Below are 24,023 nucleotides of genomic sequence, written 5' to 3'. Positions count from 1 at the left end.
TGTTGCATAATGTGGTTGAGAGAGTGAGGGGTCACTGTAACTACACATAGATTTATTTCTGTAGAGGCTGCTGTTGCTATAACTCATTGCAGGGGACAAAAGAGCACATGGGAAGATAAGTTTAATGTTGTTTATTCTGATTTAGACCTATCCATGGAATATAGAGGCAGATATTATATGCTTCCCTAGCTCAAAGTGTGGGCTTCCCTGGTGGCTCAGAGGTAAAGAATCCACCTGCCAATGCGGGGAACCCAGGTTTGATCCCTGGGTTGGGAATATCCCCTGGAGAAGGGCATGGCAACCCACTCCAGTATTCTTGCCTGGAAAATCCCATGGACAGAGGAGCCTGGTGGGCTACAGTCCATGGGGTCACGAGAGTTGGATATAGTGACCAAACAACATCAGCCTACAAATAGATAATTTCATCATTAGTTGGGATCATTCCATCACCAGGATACATTCCAAAGAAAAAGATCCTCAAGCATAGTAAAAAATAAGTTCAAAAAAATGATTATCTTCTTCTCCTATAGCAATGATGGTCCTTTAAAATTCTCCAGCAGTGACAGTCATGAGATTTCATGTTTTCATCTCCCCTTAGTATTTCATTTACCCATTTAGATATTGCATTCTTAAATTATAGCATTTTGTGCTCATAATATCCTTATTCAGAATTCAGGTCTATTTATTTTATTGTAAAGAGAAAAAACATAGAGAAAAAATACAAAAATAAATTGAAATCCATGATGATAAAAACTTTAAATATGCATTTCATTCCCATGCATGAGGAATGCCAATTAAGTTAAAAATATTGTTCCCTCCTAATTTCAAATGGAACACTGACATATTTTGAAATGTTTATGGCTTATGCTCATGATATTAAGACCCTGAATCATACCTATATTAATATATTTAAAACATAATTGCTTTTAGTAGTCATCTTGTTGAGAGGCAAAATTTGAAAGAAAAATGGAAATTATAATATTACTCATCTGTTATGCTTACAGATAAAGGATTGGAGGAATATTTGCACAGGAAATGTGGCAGCTCTGCCACTATCTGTGGTTTAGAGACTATCAGTTAGTTTTTCCAAAAGTACTTATTTAAGTCATAGTCAAATACACGGTCTCTTGCGTTGCAGGTGGATTCTTTACCAGCTGAGCCACAAGGGAAGCCCACATGGACAGACATCAAACAGTAAATGTTTAAAATAGTGGGCACCTACTTCATTTGTTTCACAATGGTACTTTTTCCAGATTCTCCTGCTCCTGCAATAGAAATATGGGAGTGTTATCAACTGATATACCAAGTTTTCATAGACGTTAAAACCTGTGACTCTTTCTTGTGGGTTAATCTTTTACAGATCACCTCTTATGTAAAGAAGGAGAGTAATCAATCAGGACTTGAAAGGTATTATTGGCTGTCTACTTTCGAAGATAGTAGCAACCCCTCTATTTTGATACTAGAGTCAGATATAGTTCTGGCTCCAAGGTAGAATGTGTTTTGTGAACTAAGAAGTGTATACCATCAGGAGAACATCAGTTCAGTTCAGTCACTCAGTCATGTCCAGCTCTTTGCAACCCCATGGACTGCAGCACACTAGGCTTCCCCGTCCATCACGAGCTCCCGGAGTTTACGCAAACTCGTGTCCATTGAGTCGGTGATGACATATCTATATATTATTGCATTTAAACACGACTTTACAAAAGCTTTTCTCTCCTGAGTTTTCAACTCTCCCCTCAAATGGTTCCAACTTTATAGTCTCTGTGTGTGTGTTAGTCACTCAGTCATGTCCAACTCTTTGTGACCCCATGGACTGTACAGCCCGCTGGGCTCTTCTGTCCATGGGATTTTCCAGGCAAGGACACTGGAGTGGGTTGCCATTTCCTTCTACAGGGGATCTTCCTGACCCAGGGATCGAACTCAGGTCTCCGGCCTTGCAGGTGGATGCTTTACTGTCTGAGCTACTAGTCTCTAGATCATTCCAGAAAGTGTCTTCCTATATCCTATGTGATTAAATAGCAAGGGAAAAAAAAAATACAATAATTTATTTCCAGAATTATTCAAAGCCTATTCTGATTGAAGGATGAGCTTTTGTTTTCATCATCATGTTTATCTTGTTACATAGGAATTTTATATTTAAAATAGAAAGCTGCCTATAATACTAAGCAAACCTAAAGAGCCGCCAGGATAACAATAACAAAGGAATGAATGTCTCACAATAGATTACACATTCCTGAGAGAGGGGAAGGGAGTGGCAGTAATACCATAGAGAACCAATTGCATTTATCTGGGGGCATCTATGTAGTTGATGATATACAATATACAACTATATATTAGTATTGTTGGCAAACATGTAAAAAGATACAAATTTCACATGATTTTAAAATTTTAAAACATAAACTTTTAATGAAAAGAATATAATTTCCTGTGCTATACAGAAGAACTTTGTTGTTTACCCTTCTATCTATATCAGTTTATATCTGCTTATCCCAAACTCCCAATTCAGCCTTCTCCTACCCCTCCCTACCCTGGCAACCACCAATCTATTTTCTACGTCCCTGATCTCTTTCTATTTCATAGATAGGTTCGTTTGTGTCATATTTTAGATTCCACATATAAGTGATATCATATGGTGTTTGTCTTTCTCTTTCCGACTAACTTCACTTATGATAATCTCTGGTTGCTTTTCTGTTGCTGCAAATGGCATTATTTCATTTTTAATGGCTGAGTAGTATTCCATTGTGTATATGCACCACATCTTTTTTATCCTTTCATCTGTTGGTGGACACTTAGGTTGTTTCTATGTTTTGGCTATTGTGAGTAGTGCTGCTATGAACATTAGGGCGCATGTATCTTTTCAAATTATAGTTTTGTCTGGATATATGCCCAAGAGTGGGATTGCTAGATCGTATGGCAATTCCATTTTTAGCTTTCTGAGGAACTTCTGTACTATTTTCCATAGTGCTTGCACCAACTTATGTCACCACCAACACTGCAGGAGGGTTCCCTCTTCTCCACATATCCTCTCCAGCATTTGTAACTTGCAGACATTTTAGTGATATCAGGCAACTTCTTGAAATTTAGGAATTCTGGATTTATACATGGGAGAAAAGCAGGGGGTCATCAAGAGTTGATAAAACCTGAATAATACAAATCTGTTCATAAAGTTTTTATATAGAATCACTAAACTTTAATAAATTGAGGAAAATTCAATGTTCCTCAGGTTATAATTAACATTTATCAATAAAAATGTGACATTGAAATATAATATTGATGAAGGGCCTATTAAAAAAAGATCAATGAGTGAATATTTAACCTTACACTAATTTCTATATCCTTAAGAGAAGCAAAGGTATGAAATGATATGTTGATATGTTATTATGAAATTGAGTCATAGGACATCTTTAAAGTCTGTGTGCTTGTTAACTCTGGACAAATTTCAAAGCAGCATTACTAAGACAATTTAAATTTCCAGGAAAAACCCAAAGTTAGGAAACCTGATTAATAGATGTAAACATATCCCTTACCAGCATGGTAATCAACTGCCTTGTTTTACCAAAACTAGTATAATTTTATGGAACAAAAGTCATGACTTCTGGCAACCCTGAATCTAAGAATTTTATTCAAATTATATGAAAATCTATATTGAATCAGAAGATCTTGACTACACTATCTAAATTTCTAAACCCACTGTTGCCCACTATTGTCCTTTCCTTGCCTCACTTTTTTCCCTAGCACTTACCTCATTCTAGAAAGTAACACATTATTCACATATAGCTTTTAAATTTTCCTGTCTGTCTGCAAGCACTACAGAGTAAATTCCACGAGGGCAAGGGAATTAGTCTGTTTTGTTCACTCACATGTTGAAAGCACATAGAACAGTGCTTAATAGTAGAAACTCAATGAAACAAATGCATTATTTAAACTCAGACAGTACTTCAAAAGTAACATTTTGTCATTGTGTTTTATATGTTTCTTCACATTGAATGACTTCTTCCTGACTCAATGTTTTCTTAAACTCTGATGAGCAAATACAACTACACCTCAGTTTAATTCTACTTCACAGAAAATTGGTTTTTTCTTACTCAGAAGAAAATTTTCTTATGTTTTTCTAAGAAAATTATGTATCTGTAGCCATCTGAAAGAACTGCCCACTTTTTAGGATACTGAGGAATCAAAGTAGTGAAGCTATGGTAAATAATTTTATTGCTGGTGATGATTTATAGATTCTTCCTCTTGGATAAACCTCCAGCATACTTTGCTTTATGGTTTAATGCTAGTCTTTTCCACACCACTCAATGTGAAATTATACAACAAAGTTGATAAATACAAAATCAGCGTCAGCAAATTTGCTTATCTTTTTCCATAGATTTTAAATCTAATCAAACAAAACTCACAGATGGGGCACAATCATTTAATAGAGGCTCCCATGTCTAAGAATGAGAAATTTGAGATAGTGAAAATCACATTAAAATATCACCTCACTTGTTTTTAGGAGACAACTGGCTATATTATTTTCCATGGCTAAGTGTTATGTTTGTAAGGATGGCAAGAGTAAATCAATGTGCTTTGCACAGTATCTTGGTTTACTGGCTTTATGTAATTTGCTATTTTGCTCCAGACTGCATCACTTTGAAAGAAAAGTTATTCAATAAGATTATAAAACTGTTCTTGGTAGTTTTTGAAAAAACTCCAACAGTAGACATAGACATTAGAAATCGCAGCATCATCCTACACAACTAAAAGATTTGTAGTATATCTTACTTCTCTAAATATGTTTTCAGTTTTGCTAGATGGAAAATTGCAGGGTTCTGGGGATATGGGAGGAAAACCAATTGGCCCCATAGAAACCCCAGAAGTTATCCATTCAGAAATAGTTTATGTTGCATTTTCTTCAACTAGAGTGGAAGCACTGAATGAAAAAATTTTTGAGAAAATCTGAGAGATTGAGAATGTCTCATTTTTAACTATCAGTTACATAATGGTATCTATAATTTCTACAATGAAGTGAAAATAATTTAGATAATTTTCATTTAATTTCAGTTATCTATCTTGAGAATAATAATCTGTGTAAAGATTTTTCCAGAATTGTATCAGCATACATTTGAACCACTGTTGAACACATAAAAAATTTTTAAATAATCACAACTATATTTCATTAAGATCTGGCAAGTTTCCAGAACTATTTCTGATGCTAATGGGTATGTTATTATATAAAGATTATTGATAATTGATCATTCAGATGTGTGTCAGATAGGCAGAATAATCACTTTTGAAAAAACAGCATTACTCTTTAATGAAATTCTGTATGAAAACAGTATTTTCCTTTGAAAGATTTTACAATAGCTACCTGAATAATTTCCTACTCTATATGGTGACTTCAGGCTTCTATATGAAGGCCCAGTATAGGCAACTATAGGAATAAGATGAAAATTCCTGAAGAAAAGCCCATCTGTCTAAAATCTAATTTATTGTTTGCCCTGCTTGCAAAGTTTTTTTAGGAATAAATTATTGAGTCCCATTCTCACAATGTTTCTAGGTCTTAGTTCACAATAATCATTCCATTCCAGTAAGATTAGATCATGCTACACAGCCAAATATAGACATCAAAATAGTGTGTTTACACAACCCAAGGGCATCCTGGAATAATCTGTTCCTTCCTAATTGTGATGGTGACTAATATTATTATCTGGGTCAAAGTGTAATGAGGGAATTTTAACAAGCTATTTATTTCTTCGAAGAAGAAAATGTTTCAAATAATTAAATATTTAAGTTTATACTTAGTTTGTACTTTAATACTCATAAATTGTTTTATTCTTAAAAAGTATAAATGAGAGGTTTTATTCCACATTTTTCTTTGCAAGTATATTCAAAAATTTTTAAGGCTACATGATGTCTCTGAAGTCTATGAAGTGTGAAGTGAAAATGTTAGTGACACAGACATGTCCTACTCTTTGAGACCCCATGAGTCACCAGGACCCCATAACTCACCAGGCTCCTGTCCATGGAATTCTCCAGGCAAGAATACTGGAGTGGGTTGCCATTCCCATCTCCAGGGTATCTTCCCCACCCAGGGATCGAACCCAGGTCTCCTGCTTTGCAGGTGAGTTCTTTACTGTCTGAGCCACCAGAGAAGCCATTATAGATCTATACCAGTAACTAAATTTCACCTAAACACTTTCAAATCCTGCTCACTCATTTCATAACTTGTTAAAATAGGCAAAATGAAAATAAACCCTGATTTATAATCCTGCAGAAGCTTTTTTGTAGGTACTCTTAAAATCACATAACTGTGCAGAAGACTGAAACCTTAGAAGCCAACCAGCTGTGCACGTATCTTCTTTCTATACATGAGAATACTGAATCTAGTAGAAATTATGATACTCATCTAAAGTCCTAGACCTAACTTAAAACAATGAAATTAAGCTCCTGCTGCTACTGCTGCTGCTGAGTCACTTCAGTCGTGTCTGACTCTGTGTGACCCTATAGACGATAGCCCTCCAGGCTCCCCTGTCCCTGGGATTCTCCAGGCAAGAACACTGGAGTCGGTTGCCATTTCACTCCCACACTAATACTATCAGTTCAGTTTAGTTTAGTCACTCAGTTGTGTCTAACTCTTTGTGACCCCGTGGACTGCAGCACACCAGGCCTCCTTGTCCATCAACAACTCCCAGAGCTTGCTCAAACTCATGTCCATTGAGTTGGCGATGCCATCAAACCATCTCATCTTCTGTTGCCCCCTTCTCCTCCTGCCTTCAATCTTTCTCAGCATAAGGGTCTTTTCCAATAAATCAGTTTTTTGCATCAGGTGCCCAAAGTACTGGAGTTTCAGCTTCAGCATCAGTCCTTCCAATGAACACCCAGGGCTGATCTCCTTCAGAATGGACTGGTTGGATCTCCTTGCAGTCCAAGGGACTCTCAAGAGTCTTCTCCAACACCACAGTTCAAAAGCATCAATTCCTCAGCACTCAACCTTCTTTATAGTCCAACTCTCACATCCATACATGACTACTGAAAAAATCATAGCTTTGCCTAGATGGACCTTGCTTGGCAAAATAATGTCTCTACTTTTTAATATGTTTTCTAGGTTGGTCATAGCTTTTCTTCCAAGGAGCCAGTGTCTTTTAATTTCATGGCTGCAGTCATCATCTGCAGTGATTTTGGAGCCCAAAAAAATCAACTCTGTCACTGCATTGTTTTCCCATCTATTTGCCATGAAGTGATGGGACCGGATGCCATGATCTTAGTTTTTTGAATCTTGAGTTTTAAGCCAGCTTTTTCACTCTCCTCTTTTACTTTCATCAAGAGGCTCTTTAGTTCTTCTTCACTTTCTGCCATAAGGGTAGTGGTATTTGTATATCTGAGGTTATTGATATTTTCCCCAGCACTTTTGATTCCATCTTGTGCTTCATCCAGCCCAACATTTCACAAGATGTACCCTGCATATAAGTTAAATAAGCAGGGTGACAATATACAGCCTAATATTAATCTTATAATGATGCCTTATTTTAAATTATTAACTGGTAATGTCAATACCAATATGATGTCAAGACATAAATTTAAAATCACTTTTTTAAAATTAATATGGAAGATGTGAACTTTCATAGACATATGAGTGTGCAGTTTATGAGTTTATGGTTGTAATCTTTTGGTAGACTATTGACATAAAAGATTTTTAACTTTGTTTCTTGTTTAGAAGCAATTCTATTTCATTCACTATTCTTCTTTCTCATTGAGCAACAACAAACTTCTCTGTCTCTTCCATGTTACAACCCATCATATAGCCTAGAATCACACTCCATGTGAGAGCCAATGTCCTTCTGAAACACTGTCTAACTTAAAATTTTGCCATAGATATAGGTGATTTTATTAAGGGTACTGATATTCTGATTAAGTAAGATAGGGGTACAAAATAGATCTGCCTCAATCCTAGTACTTATTTCTAAATAGAACACTTTTCTTTATAGACATTATGATTAGTTTACCTCTTCTTCTATTTTTTTTTTTTTTTGGTAGCTGTATTTTTTTAACCTATATTGAGCTTTTAGCAGTTAATTTGTTTCTACTTTTTTACATCATCACTTAGCAAACTGATTTTCCCACATACTATATGGGTATACTACATGTGTATAGCTGATTTTGAACTTCAATTAAAGATATCTGCTAAATTCTGTTCATTTGGGCCAAGCATTTCTGCTAGTTTAGATCACTTGGAATACTGACTTTACCTTAAACTGTATCCTTCCAAATTCTGAATCTTACTCAAGTGGGAAATTTTGCCTTATCCACTTTCACTCAAATCCCTGATGAGAACATTGAAGAGGAGAAGGTCAAAGACAGGAAACTGTCAGTCCATTCATCATCATAAGTCCTTGTCCACAACCTGTAGTTAATGATGCTAAATATTCCCCATTAAGTATGACCATTACTACAGGTTTTTGTTCTTACTCTTTATTTCTAGTGTGATAAAAGTTTTTATCAAGAATGTGTAAAAGTTTGTTTAGTGTGTATGTGTGTGTTCATGCACATGTGTGTGCATCTCCTGTCATAATCATGATGTTCTTTCTCCTCTGATAATATGAATAATATTAATGTTCCAATAGTATTTCAACAGGTCATTCTTGAGTTCTCTCTTACCTCTGGTTTTTTTCTTTTAGTATACATTTTTACATTGTTGGAATCAGTTTGGTGATATTTTGGTTTGGTGTTTGGATCTGCATTCAAGAAGGAGTTGGCCTGTTTTTGTCAAATTTTATTGTTAAGTTTATCAAATAATCTATTGAGAAAGATTTCTTTTAAAAGTTTTTATGATTTTAAAGTGATCTGCTCATGAAGTATTTGAAAGAATCCATTTGCAAAATAATATGGATGAATTTGCAGATATATTCGTCTATTTTCTTTTATCAGAAAAATAATATCCCAATTTACACTTATTTTCCTCAAACTTTTAATTTTAATAATCTTATAAACTGTGAAATTTTGAGAAAATAGTACATTAGATACCTATATTTTATTCCTTCACCTTACCAATTATTAGCACTTTGTCCTTTGCATTTTTTCATATATATAAATTCATATACACACATATATATACATGTATATACATATATACATGTATATCTGTCTTTATATTTATGCTTTGTTTTGCTGAACCTCTTGAAAGCAATCACACACTTCACCTGTATATAGTTCAGAATGCATCTTCTAAGAATAGGTCATTGTTCCAGAAAATCACAACACTATTTTCATGCTTAAGAATATCTATACAAATTCAAAATGTTATATAAAATATACTCCATATTCATATTTATTTGATTGTTCCAAATTGTTTTTCAGACCTTTTCTATTTCTTGGACCCAGGATCCAATCAAGTCTTACACATTTCCTTTGTATGTTATGCTATTTAAACTCTAAATTTAGACTGTTTCCCATGTTATACTGCTGTTGTTATTTTGTTTTCATAACTGGCATTTTTCCAAAGTCTAGGACAGTTTATTATATAATGTCCAATATTCTGTATTTGTGTGGTGATTAGATCCAGTGTGGTGTAAATATCTTAGCATAAATATAAGTAATTTTGTGGGGCTTTTTGTAGTGAATCACATTAGTAGTCATATGGTGTCAGATATATTTCAATTACTAGTGTAACATCAAGTACCTATTTCTATGATGTAGTAATGATGAGCTTTCTGAAACTGCAAAAAGTCATCAGCCAAACAAGCGTATTTCATTTGTGAGAATGTTGTGGCTATGTACTCTTTCCTTCCTAATGAAAATTTATTTAAATACTTCCAGTTTTATACTTTTTAAAAAATAGTTGATAATATTTAAAACATTATATATATATATATATATATATATATATATATATATATATGCCTTCTAGGATTTTGAAGTATTTTAACTTCAAAATCCTTTTGGTGGCTCAGATGGTGTCCTTCTGGTGGCTCAGACAGTAAAGCGTCTGCCTACAATGCGGGAGACCGGGGTTCAATCCCTGAGTAGGGAAGATCTCCTGGAGAAGGAAATGGCACCCCACTCCAGTATTCTTGCCTGGAAAATCCCATGGACGGAGGAACCTGATAGGCTACAGTCCATGGGGTTACAAAAAGTCGGACACAACTGAGCGACTTCACTTTCTTTCTTTCTTATCTTTTTAATGTACTTCTTAGGCTAAAAAGCGGGTGGACCAATGAAATGTATAATTATGTGATATTTCCCACACAAGCTTGCTTTAGATAGAAATGTAGATGATAGAAGGACAGATTGATAGAATTTATCTAAGTGTTCCTTAGTTGGGGAACAGTTATGGATTTTGTATGAATTCTTCAAACTAAGACCTTGGTTAATTATACAGTTGGCCTTTATGTACTGTATATCTGGGAAAAAGAGAACAGGAATTGAATAAATCAAATTAACAGCTCTCACTTGAGTTACCCCTCCTGATTTCCAGACCCATATGTTTATCTGTTCAATAGATATCTCCACTTTGTTGTTCTCCAAACAACACAAATTTGAATGTCTCAAATGACTACTCTTTTTGTTTTGTCCCCAACCTAAACTTTGTCCTGTATTTCACATACTGATGAATAAAATAATCACTATTCCTTATTCTGCCCTTAATCATTCCTCTGACTTAGCAGCCACAGGCAGTCAAGTCACCAAGTTCTATTATTTTGTCTCATAAGATCCCTCAAATCTCACTTTCAAACTTGTAATTTCTGCCTTAATTTACAATCTCTTCAAGTGTTTGCAGAGTAGTGACAATTTCCTAATTGGCCTACCTACCTCAAGCACCTGCATAAAGTCTTTATCTTATAGCATAGCTTGGATAGTCTTAGACAAAAAAAATCCAAGTATTATTATTTTCATTTACATTTCTAAAAATCTACCAAAATCTTCATTGACTTAAAAAAATACCTTATTATATGACATACATGTTTTTTCCCCCCAGTTCTTTGCAAGTGCCAAATGTATATCTATGCTTTAGTCACCCTAACCAACCTACAAAAATATTTTATGTTCCCAGCTCCATCATTCTTCCATGCATTATGCAGGCATGCTTTTCTGTGCTAGGATATCAGTGAAGACAAAAGCAGACATATCCACTGTTTTTATAGAACTTAGAATGCGGATACTAAGTTAAAAATGACAGAAATAAACATTAAAGCCTTTGTTCTCCTGTAAACTAATGTGTGATCTTAAAAATTGAATTACCTCAGTAAATTCTCATTTTCTTCTCTATATAATGAAAATACTATTTCATAGCATTTCCTTGTAGATTGAAAACCATAACAGAGTAGTGGAATAAAAGAGAAATATGAGACCCATTCTATCAGAGATAAGGCTAGAACTAAGCTTTGTAACAAAGATCGATCTTTGGACAATGAATAGAGAATGATTACAAAGAAAGGAATTAAAGAAGATTGAAATACTAGAGTGAATATAATGGAAAAGAATATAATTAAGGGCCTCATTAAAAAGATGAAGTTTGAGGATGAATGGACAGCAAGATAAACTGGGAAGATGATTGCTAGGTGCCCCAAAGTGTAATCAGATTATTGATAAATAACAATTGTTGACTTAAAAAAAACATACGATGAGAGTTTGAGTTAAGTTTTATTTGGGGGCAAAATGAAGACTATAACCCAGAAGATAACATTTCAAATAGCATTGAGAAACTGCTCCAAAGAGGTAGGGGGAGAGTCATTATATATGTAATTTTGGAGAAGGGGGAGTACATGCAATCAAGCACACACTTTTTGTTCAAAGTTTCTTCTAGTGTCACAAAGGTTATACCTAGTCATAAGGAGTAGATGTTAGTGCTTTTGGTGCTTTTCTAGCTATAAGGAAATACAAGAAATGAACTTATAAAATTGGCTCCCAAAAACATCTATCTGAAGACCTGTTCTGCCAGTTTTTCCTAAAGGACAGAGTGCCTCATTTCTGTTTTCTACCCCGAACTTCTTTGAGGGGATGTTGAAGATCAGCAGCTATAGCAGCACATGATTTAATCCTTGCAGTGGTAGATGGCAAGTAACCATGGCAACTGCTAATTTGTAGTTGACACAAATATGGATCCAGAAATTGGGCAAAAGAAAGGATGTTCGAGTCATTCTTCTAGAAGTGATAGCTACATCCTGATATGAGGTCCCTGATACAGTACAGACTGAAAACCACAAAGGCTCAAGGACAAATTTTGGTGAATGAAACTACCTATAAATGGAGACAAAAGAAGCAAGCTTGAATGAAGTGAGGAGTAGAGGGGTATAAAAAATTAGAAAGTATTGCAGTGTAACAGGAGTTAAGAAAAATTCAGTTATTGAGGTCTCAGCTTTGTGAATTGCAGATTATCAGGGATCTGTGAGAGATCATTTTTGGTAAAGAGAATGAATATACAAATTAGATCTCAATTAACTGAAGAGAATGGAAACAGTATAGCAATAGAAGAAGTGACCATAGACTAGTTTGAGAAGTATTTTAGTATAAACACATTTTAAAAGATAACTATATAAGGTGAATCAAATGAGCTTTATGGAATCAAAGAAAAATCTCTAGGTGACTGGGAAGAAATATCATTATCTGCCAAGAGGAAGGAGCTAGCAGAGAAGAAGTTTTAAAGTGACAAACGGGGTAATTCATAAAGCAAAATTCTTAAAATATAGAAGGGGATACAATTTATAGCACAAAGGCTGAAGTTACCCTTACATGAGAATGGAAGACCACAAACTCCTTAAAACTAGTTAAAGTGGTAGAGAATGAAGGAAAGCTTAGTGAAGAGATGCTTTGGAGAAAGCTTTGGAGATGATGTTTGATGACGGTCTTACGAGCAGTGGTCATCTAGGGTGAGGTGGAAGGAGAGGAGATTGTAGTTGAAAGTGATGTTGGAAATGTAGAAATAGCTGCCTTTTGGATATTTTAGTAATAAACTACAAATAAGTGAAATAATTATTAGCCTGGCTAAGGTTAAAAACTCCCATTTGAATGCAGAGTTCCAAAGAACTGCAAGGAGAGATAAGACAGCCTTCCTCAGTGATCCGTGCAAAGAAATACAGGAAAACAATAGAATGATAAACGCTAGAGATTTCTTCAAGAAAATTAGAGACACCAAGGGAACATTTCATGCGAATATGGGCACAATAAAGGACAGAAATGATATGGACCAAACAGAAGCAGAAGATATTAAGAAGAGGTGACAAGAACACAGTGTGGTGTGATCTCTCACGTAGAGCCAGACATCCGAGGTCAAGTGGGCCTTAGGAAGCAACACTATGAATGAAGCTAGTGGAAGTGATGGAATTCTAGTTGAGCTCTTTCAAGTCGTAAAAGATGATGCTGTTACAGTGCTGCACTCAATATGCCAGCTAATTTGGAAAACTCAGCAGTGCCCACAGGACTGGAAGAGGTCAGTTTTCATTTCAATCCCAAAGAAAGGTAATGCCAAAGAATGCTCAAGCTACCGAACAATTGCAGTCATCTCACAGGCTAGCAAAGAAGGCTCAAACTTCTCTAAGCCAGGCTTCAACAGTCTGTGAACTGTGAAATTCCAGATGTTTAAACTGGATTTAGAAAAGGCAGAAGAACCAGAGATCAAATTGCCAACATCCGTTGGATCATTGAAAAAGCAAATGAGTTCTAGAAAATCATCTACTTCTGTTCTATTGACTATGCCAAAGCCTTTGACTGTGTCTACCACAAATGTGGAAAATACTTCAACAGATGGAAATACCAGAGTACCTGACCTGCCTCCTGAGACTCTGTAGGCAGGTCAAGAAGCAACAGTCAGAACTGGACCTGGAACAACAGACTGGTTCCAAATCGGGAAAGGAGTCCGTCAAGGCTGTATATTGTCACCTTGCTTATTTAACTTATATGCAGAGTACATCTGGAGAAGGCAATGGCACCCCACTCCAGTACTCTTGACTGGAAAATTCAATGGATGGAGGATCCTGGTAGGCTGCAGTCCATGGGGTCACTAGGAGTCGGATACAACTGAGTGACTTCACTTTATTTTTTCACTTGCATGCATTGGAGAAGGAAATGGCAACCCACTCCAGTGTTCTTGCTTAGAGAATCCCAGGGACAGGGGAGCCTGGTGGGCTGGCTTCTATGGGGTCACACAGAGTTGGACACGACTGAAGCGACTTAGCAGCAGCAGCAGAGTACATCATGCAAACTGCCAGGCAGGATGAAGCACAAGCTGGAATCAAGATTGCTGGAAGAAATATCAATAACATCAGATATGCAGATGACAATACCCTTATGGCAGAAAGTGAAGAACTAAAGAGCCTCTTGATGAAAGTGAAAGAGGAGAGTGAAAATGTCGGCTTAAAGTTCAACATGCAAAAAAATAAGATCATGGCATCTGGTCCCATCACTTCATGGCAAATAAATGGGGAAACAGTGGAAACAGTGACAGACTTTATTTTGGGGGGTTCCAAAGTCACTGAAGATGTTGAGTGCAGCCATGAAATTAAAAGACACTTGCTCCTTGGAAGAAAAGTTATGACCAACCTAGACAGCATATTAAAAAGCAGAGACATTACTTTGCCAACAATGGTCCATCTAGTCAAAGCTATGGTTTTTCCAGTAATCATGTATGGATGTAAAATTTGGACTATAAAGAAAACTGAGCACTGAAGAATTTATGCTTTTGAACTGTGGTTTTGGAGAAGACTCTTGAGAGTCCCTTGGACTGCAAGGAGATCCAACCAGTCCATCCTAAAGGAAATCAGTCCTGAATATTCATTGGAAGGACTGATGCTGAAGCTGAAACTCCGATACTTTGGCCACCTGATGAGAAAACTGACTCATTTGAAAAGACCCTGATGCTGGCAAAGATTGAAGGCAGGAGAAGGGGACGACAGAGGATGAGGTAACCACCGACTCAATAGACATGAGTTTGAATAAACTCCAAGAGTTGTTGATGGGGTCACAAACAGTCAGACACGACTGATTGAAAGTTAAAAACAGGAAATTGTCAATCAGGAAACAGAATAATACATCATTTTATTCTACAGCACCTGGGAACGAAGGAAATTAGGTGTTTACATGGGACCAGGATCAGCACTAAAGGTTGAAAAGATGTTAAATAATGTTACTTTGGAATAAATCAGTTGGGAGTAGTGTTATTAGAACAATAATAAGTGGAAACTTTGAGGAGTTATCCAGGTTTGAAGTTGTGAATGTCAACTAAGATAGAGGATTAGGGTAAAGAATATTTTAGACTTTAGGAGGGACACAGGTAAAATGGTCAACGTTGAAAGGAAACAATATGAAATCAAAGATAGAATTCAGTAAGTATGAGCAAGTATGAGATGGTAAAGAATCATATGCTGGTCAGGGAGTGACATTTCTAGATATTTTAAAAGAAAAACAATTTTAAGTAGCAAATTATATTTGAATATAAAATATTGAGGCAGGAATTAAACCTTTGAGTTCTAGTTTATTGACCATCTGGTGATGTCCATGTGTAGATTCTTCTCTTTTGTTGTTGGAAGAATGTGTTTGCTATGACCAGTGTGTTCTTTTGGCAAAATTCTGTTAGCCTTTGCCTGCTTCATTTTGGCCTTCATTTCCAAGACCAAATTAGCCTGTTACTCCAGGTATCTCTTGAATTCCTACTTTTGCATTCCAGTCCCTTATAATGATAAGGACATCTCTTTGGAGTGTTAGTTCTAGAAAGTCTTGTGGGGCTTCATAAAACCATTCAACTTCAGCTTCTTCAGCATTACTGGTTGGGGCAAAGACTTGGATTACTGTGATATTGAATGGTTTGTCTTGGAAACGAACAGAGATCATTCTGTTGTTTTTGAGATTGCATCCAAGTACTGAACTTTGGACTTTTTGTTGACTATGAGGGCTACTCCATTTCTTCTAAGGGATTCTTGCCCACAGTAGTAGATATAATGGTCATCTGTGTTAAATTCACCCATTCCAGTCCATTTTAGTTTGCTGATTCCTAAAATGTCAATGTTCACTCTTGCCATCTCCTGTTTGACCGCTTCCAATTTGCCTTGATTCATGGACCTAACATTCCAGGTTCCTATGCAACATGACTCTTTACACCATCAGACTTTACTTCCATCACCAGTCACATCCACAACTGGGTGTTGTTTTTGCTTTGGCTCCATCTCTTCATTCTTTCTGGAGTTATTTCTCCACTGTTCTCTAGTAGCATATTGGGCACCTACTAGCCTGGGGAGTTCATCTTTCAGTGTTGTATAATTTTGCCTTTTTATACTGTTCATGGGGTTTTTAAGGCAAGAATCGTGAAGTGGTTTGCCATTTCCTTCTTCAGTGGAATACATTTTGTCAGAACTCTCCACCATGACCCATCTATCTTGGGTGGTACTACACAGAATGGCTCATAGATTATATTCTTTGCAGCCAAATATGGAGAAGCTCTATACAGTCAGCAAACACAAGACCAGGAGCTGACTGTGGCTCAGATCATGAACTCTTTATTGCCAAATTCAGACTTAACTTGAAGAAATTAGGGAAAACCACTAGACCAATCAGGTGTGACCTAAATCAAATCCCTTATGATTATACTGGGGAAATGACAAATATATTCAAGAGATTAGATCTGATAGGCACAGTGCATAAAGAACTACTGACAAAGGTTTGTGACATTGTACAGGAGGCAGTGATCAGGACCATTCCCAAGAAAAAGAAATGCAAAAAAGGCAAAATAGTTGTCTGAGGAGCCCTTTCACATAGCTGTGAAAAGAAGAGACGCTAAAGGCAAAGGAGAAAAGGAAAGATACACCCATTTGAATGGAGAGTTCCAAAGAATAGCAAGGAGAGATAAGAAAGCCTTCTTCAGTGATCAGTGCAAAGAAATAGAGGAAAACAATAGAATAGGAAAGACTAGAGATCTCCTCAAGAAAATCTCTATACCAAGGGAACATTTTATGCAAAGATGGGCACAATAAAGGACAGAAATGGTAGGGACCTAACAGAAGCAGAAGATATTAAGAAGCGGTGGCAAGAATACACAGAAGAACTATACAAAAAAGATCTTCATGACCCAGATAACTATGATGGTGTGATCAGTCACCTAGAGCCAGACATCCCAGAATGCGAAATCAAGTGAGCCTTAAGAAGCATCACTACGAGCAAAGCTAGTGGAGGTGATGGAATTCCAGTTGAGCTCTTTCAAATCCTAAAAGATGATGCTGTGAAAGTGCTGCACTCAATATGTCTGCAAATTTGGAAAACTCAGCAGTGGCCACAGGACTGCAAAAGGTCAGTTTTCATTCCAATCCCAAAGAAAGGCAATGTCAAAGAATGCTCAAACTACTGAACAATTGCACTCATCTCACACACTTAGAAAAGCAAGGCTCAAAATTCCCCAGGCCAGGCTTCTACAGTATGTGAACTGTGAAATATTCCAGATGTTCAAGCTGGATTTAGAAAAGGTAGAGGAACCAGAGATCAAATTGCCAACATCATCGAGAAAGCAAGAGAGTTCCAGAAAAACATCTACTTCTGCTCTATTGTCTATGCTAAAGACTTTGAGTGGATCACATCAAACTGTGGACAAGTCTTAAAGAGATGGAAATACCAGAGCACCTGACCTGCCTCCTGATAAATCTGTATGCAAGTCAAGATGCAACAATTAGAATTGGACATGGAACAACAGATTGGTTCCGAGTTGGGAAAAGAGTACGTCAAGGCTGTATATTATCACCCTGTTTAATTAGCTTATGTGCAGAGTATGTCATGAGAAAAGCCAGGCTGGATGAAGCACAAGCTGGAATCAAGATTTCTGGGAAAAATATCAATAACATCAGATATGCAAGATGACACCACCCTTATGGCAGAAAGCAAAGAAGAACTGAAGAGCCTCTTAATGAAAGTGAAAGAAGAGAGTGAAAAATCTGGCTTAGAACTCAACATTCAAAAAATAAGATCATGGCATCTGGTCCCATCACTTCATGGCAAATAGAGGGGGAAATAATGGACACAGTGATAGACTTTCTTTTCTTGAGCTCCAAAATCACTGCAGATGGTGAGTGCAGCCATGAAATTAAAAGACGCTTGCTCCTTGGAAGAAAAGCTATGACCAACCTAGATAGTATACTAAAAAGCAGAGATGTTACTTTGCAAACAAAGGTCTGTCTAGTCAGGCTGTGGTTTTTCCAGTAGTCATGTATGGATGTGAGAGTTGGACTATAAAAAAATCTTGAGTGCCAAAGAATTGTTTTTTTTGAACTGTGGTGTTGGAGAAGACTCTTGAGAGTCCCTTGGATTGCCAGGAGATCCAACCAGTCCATCCTAAAGGAAATCAGTCCTAAATATTCACTGGAAGGACTGATGCTGAAGCTGAAACTCCAATACTTTGGCCACCTGATGTGAAAAATGACTTATTGGAAAAGACCCTGATGCTGGGAAAGATTGAAGTCAGGAGGAGAACAGGACAACAGAGGATGAGATGGTTGGATGGCATCTCTGACTCGATGGACATGAGTTTGAGGAAGCTCCACAAGTCAGTAATGGACAGGGAAGCCTGGCGTGCTGTAGTCCATGGGGTCTCAAACAGTCAGACATGACTAAGCCACTGAACTGACTCTAGTTTATTAGGATCGGAGTCTAATACACAAAATCAATACTTTTATATCTTGATGAGTATTACCTTCAATTTCAGCTTGAATCCCACTTCATTAGAGGCAAATTCTACATTGATATATCTGTAGGAAAGTTAAATAAGGAGATGGATTCTGAATTTGAGTGTAAATCTTAACTGGAAGTATATTTTATGTAAAATTTATCACAGAGACTTTATACCATCAAATGTTTCACTACCCTCTTTCCTTTTTAATTAATGGAAGGGTAAATAAATTGTGTTAACTCATGTTGCTTATCTGAATATTTTTAAAAGTATAGCATTGCTATTAAATCAATAATTAAGGTTTGAATATAGAAAATGAATATAAAAATGTTCTGTGATATAACATGAGATGTTCTGTTACATTACAGTTAATGAGAGTTATTTTCAGCAAGACAGGGTATTTAATCTCATTAACAAATACCATAAGTTGGCTAAATATGGAATGCCTTAATGAATGGTTTATATCTTTCATGTGAGGGACTTATGAGTCTGTTAATGTGTCCTGATTATTAGATATATATTAATCTAAAACAAACAAATCAGTGCAAAATGTTTGTCTAAGTGCTTTTTGCCCGTTAGAGAAAAGGGACACTGTAGAGAGCTATTTGATGCTGCCAAATGCCATTAGTTATAAAAAATATAACTGTAAATATTTGACTTTTCTTCTGAAGGCTTCAGATTGCTATGGTGCAAATAGTTGCTTTGGAGACAATTTGAAACTCTCCAAGTAGACTGTTTCTTTCCACTTTAGTGAAAAACAATTTTAAACATTTGTGCAATATTTGTACAAATAGTAAAAATATTGTACACCCAAAAGATTGATATCTTTATAAAAATAAAATATTGTAAAATATTTTTAAACAAAATATATTAATATAACAAAGAATGATTTTAATTTAAAAAAATTGGAAACATTACTCAGAAATTGCTTCTACATGTTGTTCACAAGATTCGTATCACTGGTTATCTGAAAGAAGTTTTTTTTTTTCTAATTATGCTTTGCAAGTTTTAATTGTAACATAATTATTCCAGGGGACCTGTGTAAGTGATCACATCCACAGACAAGCATTGACTATACTGGTGTATTAGAAACATAAAATAGAGCTTCTACACTTGATGAATTTATACTCTAGCCAGTGACTGAGGAACACCTCCAGTTTTCTGCATCCTTTCCCACTCATATATAGAAATGCTTTTAAAAATAAAAAGACCTATTTAAACAGAATACAAGTAAGAACTTTGATATAGCATGAGTCTTATGTCCTCTTTCCTCTTGATATACATAAAAGGATATACATATGTGTATGTACATTGCATTACTTGATAATTACATATAATTAATGTATATACACATATACATTAAAAATGATACTGTGATGTTTACAAGATAGCACATAGAAAAATAAAGAATAAATGGTTTAGAATTAAAGGAGTAGAGCACCAGTATTGTGTAGTCCATGACAGTGCTGGAAATCACTGGCTAAAAGCTTATTACAATATCATAACTGAACATTGTAGAATGAATGAGGCAAGGTTTCAGATATGATGAAAAAACAAAGCTATTTTTTCCCCTATACTTTGGAGCTCTGAATCTGTCAAGCTCACGTGATGAAAATTTGTAAAAGTAAAAAAAAGAAGTAATGTGTTAAATAAATAAATTTGAACTAAAATTTGAAATAATAAATATAAAGAAAGGAGATATAGGAAAAACAGAAACATGAACCACAATGATCTCACAATGAAAAGACAGGTATTTCTTTTGAATGGAATTGAAGTGTAATCAAACATCTATAAATTAAGATTTTTTTTCTAATTTAAATAAAATTAAAAATAAAGTAACATAGGAAGTCTACAAAAAAGAACAGCTTATACATTAGCATTTGCTTTTTCTTACTAAAATGCACTCTTTCTGGGGCACCTTTACAGGCTAATTAAAAAAAACAATACATTCCATGGCATTATTGTCTTGATAGCAGTTTTATCAAATAAGCTAGGAATGTATGTCATCTCCAGTGTTTACTAGAAGGCTGCTTTTTGGTATAGAAGCAGATTTGGCATCTCTTGTATAATTTTACTGAATGTCTGAAAGGTAGAATAAAAGGGAGTCTGTCTTCAAGGTGATCCTTTAGTTGTAAAGTGCACTGTGATATAGATAGCTCTTCAAATTCAGTGAAATCTTATGTCCAGTGATACCAAATAGTACATCTACTCCACAGCACATGTTAACTTGGAAAGTTGTGCTGTGTTTAAGCACCTCGAAATTCACTGAATAACAAGAGGATCAACATAAATAATGAATTCTGTTGAAAATGGTTTTTTTTTTTTTCAGATTTCTATAAATTTAAGATTTCTGTTTTTATAAAAGTAGAGTCAGACTCAAGTTCTGATTTCTACCAAGGCTCTCCTGGTTGGTCCCACAGGACATACATTCATTGCTTAAAAACAGCTGTTCAGACAAGACTGATGAATGAGAATCATTGTTTCAATGATGGGAGAAATTAGATTTCATTAGTGAGGGGATTTGAGGGTGGGAAGGTTTACTTTGGTTCTACTGAATGCTTTTATATATTAATGAGACCAAATTGAATATAAAGATAATAGGTTAGATAATTTCAGTTCAAAACATGAGAATTGAAGCAGAGTTATTACAAGATTTTATTGTTTTGAACTTTGACAACTTCATCATTAGATATAAAACTCATATGACTTTCTTGTTAGCTCAGTCAGTAAAGAATCTGCCTGCAGTGCAGGAGACCTGGTTTCAATCCCTGTTTCAGCAAGATTCCACTCCAGTATTATTGCCTAGAAAATCCGATGGGCAGAGGAACTTGGTGGGCTATAGTCCATGGGTTCACAAGGGTCAGACACGACTTGGTGACTAAACTACCACATAGAACTTATATAGAGTCCAGAAGGGAATTAGTCAAGGGCTTGAAATATCACTGAATAGGGAAAGCTATAGAGAATTTGATTCATCTGTGCAAATAAGATGTGATAGAGAAGTTCAGTGACATATTGTTGGAACCAATGAATCCAAATATATGAATCCAAATATATGGTAACACTGGAGGTGAATTTATGCAATTGTGATTGTCTTAGGATGTTAAAAGATGTAATAGTACCACTAAAGTTCTTTGTATATCTTCTATAATGTTACCCTTTCCTCTTTATGTAGCCCATCACTTTAATCTAAAAATAATTTGTATATTGAAAATATCTATTCTTTTGAAATTTTATTCAAGCATAGGGATTCTCTGTGTATTGTGTTACTAGTCCTGTGCCATGGTTCTTAGTACAACAAGGACACAGAACATACTTGCTGGAATGTTTGGTGTTCCCTCTCATCTTTTATTTGTTTTCTCTGTGTCCACTTATTACTTTCCCTCTTGATCAAAGTCTCAGAATACTCCGGAGCGTTAGGGAAGTTGCATTTGGTGGTTTCATAAGAGCTGACCCCTACATCTTTCTAACTTACCAACCTCTCTTGGTAGTTACTTGTAACTGCTGTGGGTGTAAGGCCTCAGGAATTGGGCATAAAGAGAGAAAATATTTCCTTTCCTTGGAAGAGCAAGTGGTGGGAATCTTATAGCTGGCTTCTGAGATACTCTTTCCACTGGGAGCAAATCAGACATGGTAAAAGCACACATAGACACGAATGAGAATATTTTGTTGTGTGAAAGAGTCACAATTCTAAAATAAAATGGAGTGCTTTTGTATATAATGGAGAGCAGAAGAACATGTAACTACGATTAAATTGAAGTTCTTGTTTTATATTTTTTTCATAGGTCTTTATTTCAAAATCATATTTATCTTCTAGGGACTGTGACATGTTTAGAAAAATGCATGATATATAAATTATATTCATTCTTTCAGTTCATTGAACATTTATTTAGTTCATAGCTGTGGTTAAATAGTGTGCTGAATTTTGAGGGAATAAAAAATAGAAGAGACATAATTCCTGACCTAAATGAATATTTAAATACCCTAAAAGGACTTAAATGGAGTATTTTTCAATTATATAGACAGTATTCAGAAGGCTGAATAATATTATTAATATCTTTTAAAGTACTTTAGCATTACTCTCTAATTCGACTAATTGGTTTTAACAGTATAAGTAATTAAATAACATATTAGTGTTGATACCAAACAAAATATTTCCAAACAAAATGACATAAATCTTTGTAACATGTAATTAAAGGATTTCTTCCATATTAAAAAGTTGATATTCAGAAAATGGCTAGAGTACAATAAAATAATAAATGTCCAATCGTTTTTTTAATAATAAAAGATTACTGACATAGAGAAATTGAGTCATCTAATAAATATTTGTCTCTCTGGTTAATAAAAGACATGCAATAAAATCCTAAGCAAAAAAGTAAATATTTACAGAGTACACATAAAATCAATTTCAAAACACATTTTCGTAATAAATCTCCCATATGGTAATACCCTTGAAATTAAAGTTTGAGAAAAGTAAATACATCACAGTTGAAAAAATAGCAGGGTTTTAAAGGCAAAAGGAAAAAAGGATATTACCTAACAACAGCAACTTTACAGTTCTTGCATCTCGCTCAGCATCTTCCTGAAGCTTTTTCTCCAACTCTTTAGATCTTTTGGCTGACTCCTTGCTCTCTGAACTAATTCCAATTCCCATCTTGTAGTGTTAGATACTTGTCAGTTTATTTGCTCAAACTTTTTGGAATGTAGAGCGCAGCTGGTGCTCTGGTTTGGACATAGGATGTAAGAGCAATGCTCTGCTGAAGTACCCAACAGCCCATTCCCTCATTTTCTAAGACTCTGCTTTGACTAAGGAGATGCTGTCACCTGACAAAGGGTAAAACCACACAGTTCTATGGCAGCTAAAGAGAAAATTCATTATACTTTCAAATTAAGTGGTTACTTCTGGCACTCCTTCAAACCTGTTCATTTTCCTTAAAGAATAGCATACAATAATGTAGAAAGTTATGAAAATCTGTACACTAAAGATCTGAAATGGACAATTCAAATAGTGTTTATCACTAATAGGCGATCTTTATTGCAAGATTTAAAGTTATAATTATTAACGAACAAACGTGTGTCTTATCTTTAAGTACATGAGTCTTCAGATTCTTCATAATCACTGTGATATCACTATCAGAATATTTATATTGAATCACCCAGATTTATAGTTCTGCTATGCTTAGATTATGACTCAAAATGATTGAGACACTCTTAGTATCTGTCAGCTAACTAGAAAACCTTTCCATTAAAAAAAAAAATACACATAGTTCTTAGATCTATACACATTGCTATGTTGCCAAACATAGAATTCAACACAGAGTGCTCTTAAATTATTTATTTTTGTCTCATAGGATCAATTTCTATAAATTGAGCTTTTACTGCTTGTGAGAAAGTCAATCCATCACCA

At 35.4% G+C, this 24,023-nt stretch overlaps 1 protein-coding gene across 1 annotated transcript in view; it reads right to left on the bottom strand.

Moving 5' to 3' along the window:
- The window catches only part of GNAT3 (G protein subunit alpha transducin 3), a 59,444-nt gene extending 35,922 nt beyond the window's left edge, over positions 1-23,522 (bottom strand). Inside the window, exons 1-2 of the mRNA XM_006049681.4 lie at positions 23,153-23,522; positions 1,223-1,265 (exon numbers count right to left, since the gene is read on the bottom strand). Of these exons, the coding sequence (XP_006049743.1) occupies positions 1,223-1,265; positions 23,153-23,270 (161 nt within the window). The 5' untranslated portion in view covers positions 23,271-23,522. The remainder of the gene's footprint in view (positions 1-1,222; positions 1,266-23,152) is intronic.
- Between the last annotated feature and the right edge of the window lie 501 nt (positions 23,523-24,023).

This window comes from Bubalus bubalis, chromosome 8, assembly GCF_019923935.1.
Source record: "Bubalus bubalis isolate 160015118507 breed Murrah chromosome 8, NDDB_SH_1, whole genome shotgun sequence".
Taxonomy (NCBI): Eukaryota; Metazoa; Chordata; class Mammalia; order Artiodactyla; family Bovidae; genus Bubalus; species Bubalus bubalis.
The sequence above is the reverse complement of the archived record's forward strand: the minus strand, read 5'-3'. Positions and strand labels throughout refer to the sequence as shown.